The 6,798-nt window shown below is 36.7% G+C and overlaps 1 protein-coding gene across 1 annotated transcript; it reads right to left on the bottom strand.

The window, feature by feature from the left end:
* Positions 1–5,576, bottom strand: LOC110111373 (L-aspartate oxidase, chloroplastic). Its single transcript, XM_020843215.2, has 7 exons — positions 5,396–5,576; positions 3,939–4,284; positions 3,042–3,284; positions 1,923–1,979; positions 1,714–1,794; positions 1,340–1,401; positions 1–1,257 (listed from the first exon to the last, which is right to left on the bottom strand). Exons 1-7 carry the CDS (start codon positions 5,566–5,568, stop codon positions 246–248), a joined length of 1,974 nt encoding a protein of 657 aa, XP_020698874.2. The 5' UTR covers positions 5,569–5,576; the 3' UTR covers positions 1–245.
* Between the last annotated feature and the right edge of the window lie 1,222 nt (positions 5,577–6,798).

Raw genomic sequence — 6,798 nt, forward strand, 5'->3', positions numbered from 1 at the left:
TAATTCACCAAAGATATGATCATTCCATCAACCGAAGAAGAAATAAAAATAAAAATCATATATTTCCATAGTTCTGAATTTAAAAAAAAAAATGTACAGTTGCAACATAATGGATCCTGCAATCACAACCAAACTTGTAAAAGCAGTGTTTCCTTACCTCCATGCTTCTACAGTAGTAGCTTCAATTGAATACCCAACAGCAAGCTTGTGCAGGACTTCAATGTGTAAAAAGGAACCAGCAATTCTTAGCACTGCAATTGCTTATGAACTTGCCGCGAGCTCCAGGTGAGCTTTGCAGCAGAAGTTGGAAATATGATCGTTGGCTTCCTCTTACTCTCCTCCACATATGGAAAATCCTCCGTAAAATGCAAGCCTCTGCTTTCATGCCTTGCAAGCGCACTTCTCACGACCAACTTAGCACAACAGAAGAGATTCCTCATCTCGCAAGCTTCAGAATTGATCATCATTGGCTTCCACCCTCTCCGAAACAGGAATTCCTCCCATTGGAGCTCCAAGTCTGCAATTCTCCACTCTGCATTCTTCAGACGGTTCGTCGACCGTACTATACCAACATACTCCCACATGACTGATTGCAACTCTCCTCGGATCTGTCTAGTCCTCAATTTTATATCCTCAACAATGCAATCCTTAAGGGATTCTGAGAGAACTGGATGGGGCCAAATGTCTAAATGCTTTGTGTTAACGGTCGGGTGCGCCATATGCTCTACTGAAGGCTGGACTGCTCTTCTTGCAAAGACAAGTGCTTCAAGCAACGAGTTGCTCGCAAGCCGGTTTGCGCCGTGTAAGCCAGTGCAGGCAACCTCACCGGCTACATACAAGCCCTTTATGTTAGTCTGCCCATGAAGCCCAGCAAGCACGCCACCGCACATGTAATGTGCTGCAGGAACGACAGGGATGGGCATGGAGGTTATGTCAAGCCCATATTTGAGGCACTCTGCAGCAATGTTAGGGAAGTGTGAAAGAATTTGTTGCCGTGACTTATGGCTTATATCAAGGAACACATACTTTTCACCCCGTTTCTTTAGCTGGTCATCTATGCTTCTGGCCACAACATCTCTTGGGGCCAGTTCAGCTCGTTCATCATACAAAGGCATGAATCTTTTCATGGACTTGTTGTAGAGAATGCCTCCATCTCCTCTGACTGCTTCTGTGATTAGAAAAGCATTATCCCTCTTCTTCATTGGTTTCATTGGAAGGCCTTCATCTGCCAAAGCTGTTGGATGGAACTGCACAAATCTTGATGAGTTTGAAAAATGATTCAGATGTTGAATACTAATCATTATACAAAAGATGAGCACAAAAGGAGTATTACACTTACTCCATATTAGAAATCACAGCTTGAGCACGATGTGCCATAGCAATCCCATCTCCTGTAGTAACCTATAAGTGTGCAGAAGGTAATATGATCATTAGAAAAGTACTCACTTCTGAAGTTTTTATCATTGGATAGAGAATTGTTTATTCTCGGCACGACCTCACAAATTATGTCTCTGACATATGAAAAATTATTCTGTGCGAAATCCAGATCCCGATGAAATGTGCAATGTCCGGTATCGAGCTTATACCGAGCGGTACTTGGTACTCGGTACCTGAGCGTAAACCGGATGGTTCTCCCGTCTGGTGTCCGCACAAAATAATTCTCCTGACATACATAGCGTAGCATTAATGACAATGAAAAGAAGCATAAATTACCAGCGGATTTGTGGTCAAGGGGTAAATGTGTCCAGCTCCTCCGGATGCAAGCAATGTCACTTTTCCTATGAAGCGTGCTATCTAAATATTTCAAAATATAAGATTATGATGATTGCTGAAATCTGAAATCTGAAATCTAATTTCAAACAGATGTAAATTACAGAAAAAAAAAGGTTAATAAAATCTATGGTTCATGACAGACACTTGACCTGTTGTATTTCTGTGTTTAAAGTATCCACGCCATGACAGTATATTTCTTCATTATCCTGCAAATTTATTCCCCAGATAACAGAGGAGATTCCCAGTTAATAATTTGCATTAAATTTAGAGCAACCTTTACCCTAAGAAAACAGAAAAAAAAAAAAAAAACTAATACTTCTTATGAAGGCAAGTTTGTAAGATCTAAATGCTCCTACTGCTGATCCTTGTATCTTTGCTATTTTCCTTGCGCCTACTAGTAAAATACAAGTTGTTTTCTCAGTTTTCTCTCAGATTTCTCCTGTTTTTGGCTGTTTTACTGCTGTGGACAGCAGTTTTCATCTTGGATCTATTTGATTTTGGTGAGAAACACTTGGAAATCCAAGTGTTTGGACTAACAACCATGCTGGTCATGGCTTTTGGGTCTTCTTAGGAACTAGAATGGAATCAGAATTGGTATAGGTTGATATCTAGTGCCCCAATAATTGCATATATTTGAAATAGATAGTGTCATTCAAAACTCTAGAATTTAGAAACACATAGAATGTCAAACATGCCATTCTGAAAACATAGCTTAGCAGTTGAACGGGTAGAAGGTTGCAAGCAAAAAAATGATAAGATATGATGCATGCATGGTTTTCTTGATCAAATAATGTTTCGTCTGAAACAAAAACATGGAACTAATTGAAAATAAAGCCATGTGCAGAAGCTAAATAAATCTAACCATCTGCATGGAGGCAATACTAAAGAAATAGTTTTGTCCAATCAATTTTCAACTCAAGTTTCTTGTGAGAATTTTGACTGCTTCTCGGAACTTCAGGATTTGTAGATTTAGATTTCATTTGGGACAGTTTTCTTACTGCACTGCTTCTTAAAGCAACTTTCTAGTACAAAATTTTTTATTTTTTACTAGAAAGTTGTTTTAAGAAGCAGTAAAAAATCCGTCCCAAACGAAGCCTTAGTTTCTTGATTTTATCTATTTTAACTTTCAAACAAGAACATAGACATAAATGACTGAACTCCCAATGCAGCGTACAAGAAAAGAATGCAAACATAAAATTGAGAATATTCATGTTAGAATAAGGCTAATATTGGATGGAGAAAAAGGAGAAACCGATGCCCTAAATCACCTGTGAGGTCAGTAAATCTATGGCAAAATGGTGCTCAAACGTGGATATGTTAGGATCATCATCCACAGCTTTTAGTAAGGCCCGTTCAATCTCTCTGCCGGTCATATCAGCAGCATGAACTATCCTGTGATGAGAATGACCCCCCTCCTTTGCAAGATGAAGCTGGCCATCTTCTCCATGATCAAATGATGCACCCATTGCCACTAATTCCTTAATCCTGTCTGGACCTTCTGTGCAAACAACCTGAGTCAGGAAAGTGCAGAGAAGCTCTATTATATGAATAGCTTGTAGCAGGTAAGAGTTAACATGCCCGTGAATAAATCAAAGAGCGAAAAATTATTTTTTCAAAATCAGAATTTGTATGGTTATGACAGTAATATGTTGGATTGGTCAGACCTAGTCTCAATATCTTTTCAAGAATCCAAACAAGCTTAGCAGCCTAACTGATTCTAGCTCAGCAAGTGACTTTTTGATAGGGACAACCTACTGTGAAGGTTGCATCCAGGAAACTTCAGCCTCCTAAATAAGAATCTTCCATCCAACTAGTGATGACAAAGGTATGCAACACCTTGGGTTTAAAACATTCAATTCTAAAATGATTTTATCCATTATCTTATTTTAAAGTTATTCTAACTTGATTAATCAGTTGATATCCCTACAACCAGTTCACCATATTTTTATCATCCAAATTCCAATTCATAGATGTAGTTCTTTCTAACTTGTTCTAGTAGAATACAAAATCCTTCTTTATCACAATATATAAAAAGGATATTATAGTAATCATGATAAATTTCTATACAATATAAAACAAGGTCCACGTAATCATCTTGCACAGATCACACTACTTACAGAATGTAGAATATGGCTGATCTACAAGCATCGCCAATAGGAGCTTACCCTTACTGTTTCTTCATCGCACAAGTAACCTCCTGCAACAATTGTGTCATGCATATGACTCTCTACAGAATCTGAAGGGCACAATACAGCACTAACCCCACCTTGTGCATAATTTGTGTTGCATTCATGAGGCTCGGCTTTGGTAATTATAGCAACAGATCCATGTTTTGAAACTTCAAGAGCATACCTCAATCCGGCAACACCACTTCCAACAATTATAAAGTCAAAGTACTTTGTAACATTCTCTTGCAAGCACGAATGGACTGGAGTTCTCTTTGTGCCATTGCAGTAACTAGAAGGGGCTTGGAAAGAGTTACATTGCTTGTAACAGAACAACCTAAAAGTTCTGTAAAATGATGCATAAAAGCAGTATACATTTGTAAGCGTAGAGAGTTTATAGAGAAGCACATTCAGGAAAAAGTACTATGCATACTTTATATCCTCGAAGCCAATAATCAGAAATGGAAGTGCCATTTTGCTGGATTAAATAAGATTTGGACGGATGACAAGAGAAATGATTGCAGAAATAATAATAGAACTGTGGAGATAAAAAAGCAACTACTTCAGGCACGTAATTATGCAAGTGGTACAAGGAAACAAACTTGTGCTGCATTCATCCATGAAAGTTGTACAAATCATTCTTTTATTTGGCATAACAGAAGTGTGAGAGTGAATTTATCCACTGAAAACAATTTCATAGTACAGTAAAGTTTGCAAATTTAAGAACCTAATCATATGATCAAAGAATATGTAAACTGCCCACCAAAAAGACGTAACTGAGCAGCAACATAATTATGATTAGAAGGTTTACTGCCCAAATACATGTCTTGCTGCAAATATTCAGCAAGTAAATGAGAGTTAAAATTAAGTTAGAAAACTTGCTCAAAGGACATAATTATTGGGAAGCTTAGATAAGCTAATGGAATGGAAGTAAATGATCTAGAGTAATAAAAGTTTGTTTCGCGTTGAAAATTGGCCAAAAAAACTGAAAAAGAGGATTTTAGTAAGAAAAAAACCATTCGAATGTTTCTTTTTCTATTTTTTTGTGTTCAGACACAAATAAATGAAGAAAAATTTTATGGGTTAAAAAACTCGAAAGAACATGATTTTCTGCAATAATGTGACAGCATTTGAACAGTAAAGATGTATGGAGATGAGAAGTTTTAAGTTCAAATACACGAGTGCAAGATTTTAGATGCTCGAAAAAGAGGTCTTTATCTAGGTTAAATAAAATACAAAAAATATTTTCTTCGGTCATAGAATAATAAAAAAGTGAAGCGCAAGAATGAACAACTAAAACCATAAGAGAAGCCCGGACGGTAGAAGACATTAATATATCGCAGGAAGATATTTCAGAATAAGTTGATGAAAAAGGAAATCAATCTCACTTGTATGAAAGTGCATATTTAAAACTGCTGGATCATCCCAAAATGTGAATTATAGTTTAGTAGAGATACCTTGAAGCATCACTTTGCAAACAATTTCGGAAGGAAATGCCATATACCATGGAACTTTGGCTACGAAATTCCTTAATTGACAGCTTTGCCCGGCATTGTAAATGGATATTCCAATTTAACAAGCTGCTAGACATTATTTCTGCATGAAAAAAAAGAACTAGCTGTAGGTACATTCGGCAGTCATATGGCAAGAAAGGATAAAATTAAAGAAACATTTAAGCATGATTTGATTAAGACTATAATCAAATCATGCTTAAAAGATATGAAATATTAATAGTTAAAAAGGTAAAAATCTCAAGAAAATCCAACACAACTTCTTTATCATTCTTAATTACAAATATGAATATGCGATTGTAATTGTAAGATCTTCTTGAACAAATATGAAGCTCCTTGAGCTTTCTTGCAAGAGAGAGAAGAGAGAAGAGAGGAGAGAGAGTCAGCACGGAATTAGAAAAATCTTTATTACTTGGCTTGCTTTTCAATTACAACCTATTGCATTTATTTATAGACATCAATGGCTACACAAAGCTACACACCAATGACAATACAAGCTATACAATAAAACTAAAGAAAGTAAAAAGAAAATCTAACTAAAATCTGGACCAATATCCTAACAAATTCAACCTTGGTCTAAATTTTACTAAGCATCTGATTTAGTCCAACCTTCTCCCAAATCTGTCACTACTTCTAAGCTGGAGTCTGCTTTGAGCCCAACTCCTTGGATTTTCAACAAAATAGGATAACTTTTCTAAAAGTGCACCTCTTTGTGGCAATAGAAGCACTTCTTGTTGGACTTGTTCCTTCTGAATTTTGATCTTCCTCTTGCAGTCAAAATACTATCAATATTATCTTCTTTATGTTCAGATTTTCTCTAAACATCCTTTGACATCAAGACATAATTTGCCTTTATCATTGTCAATGTTTGCTTCCCATATAACATAGTGTCAATTATGTGCTCATATGACTTCAGCAAAGAGCCAAGGAGTATAATTCCTTGATCTTCTTTGTCTATTGTCACATCGACATTCTTGTGGTCAAGAACCAATTAACTAAGATCATCCAAATGTTTTCTAAGCTCCTTTGCTTCTTCCATTGGGAGCTTGTATAATTGTTTCTTCAAAAATAGCTGATTAGTAAATGATCTTTTCATATAAAATGATTCAAGCTTCCGCCATACCTCTAATGCCGAGCCTTCATCGGCAACCTCTCTCACCAGTTCGTCACCAAGAGAAAGTAGAATAGTGCTGTGTGCATTTAGTTGTATCTCACTTGCCCTTGTTTTGTCTGTGGCTACAACAAGATTCTCCTCAGAATTGGCATCGGTAAGGCCTTGATGAGCTAGTAAATCCTTTATCTTAATCCACTAGAGGCTGAAATCATCCCCCCATTAAACTTGTTGATTT

Source organism: Dendrobium catenatum, unplaced genomic scaffold (assembly GCF_001605985.2).
Source record: "Dendrobium catenatum unplaced genomic scaffold, ASM160598v2 fragScaff_scaffold_841, whole genome shotgun sequence".
NCBI classification, from domain to species: Eukaryota; Viridiplantae; Streptophyta; class Magnoliopsida; order Asparagales; family Orchidaceae; genus Dendrobium; species Dendrobium catenatum.

Bases quoted from the DNA above. Each gene is read 5' to 3' on its own strand.
- LOC110111373 (XM_020843215.2), bottom strand. From the start codon at position 5,568: ATGTACCTACAGCTAGTTCTTTTTTTTCATGCAGAAATAATGTCTAGC. The intron at 4,285-5,395 runs GTATCTCTACTA...ATCATTTTACAG, and splicing joins TTGCAAAGTGATGCTTCAAG to AACTTTTAGGTTGTTCTGTT. The intron at 1,980-3,041 runs GTGATTTAGGGC...ATAAATTTGCAG, and splicing joins TAGATTTACTGACCTCACAG to GATAATGAAGAAATATACTG.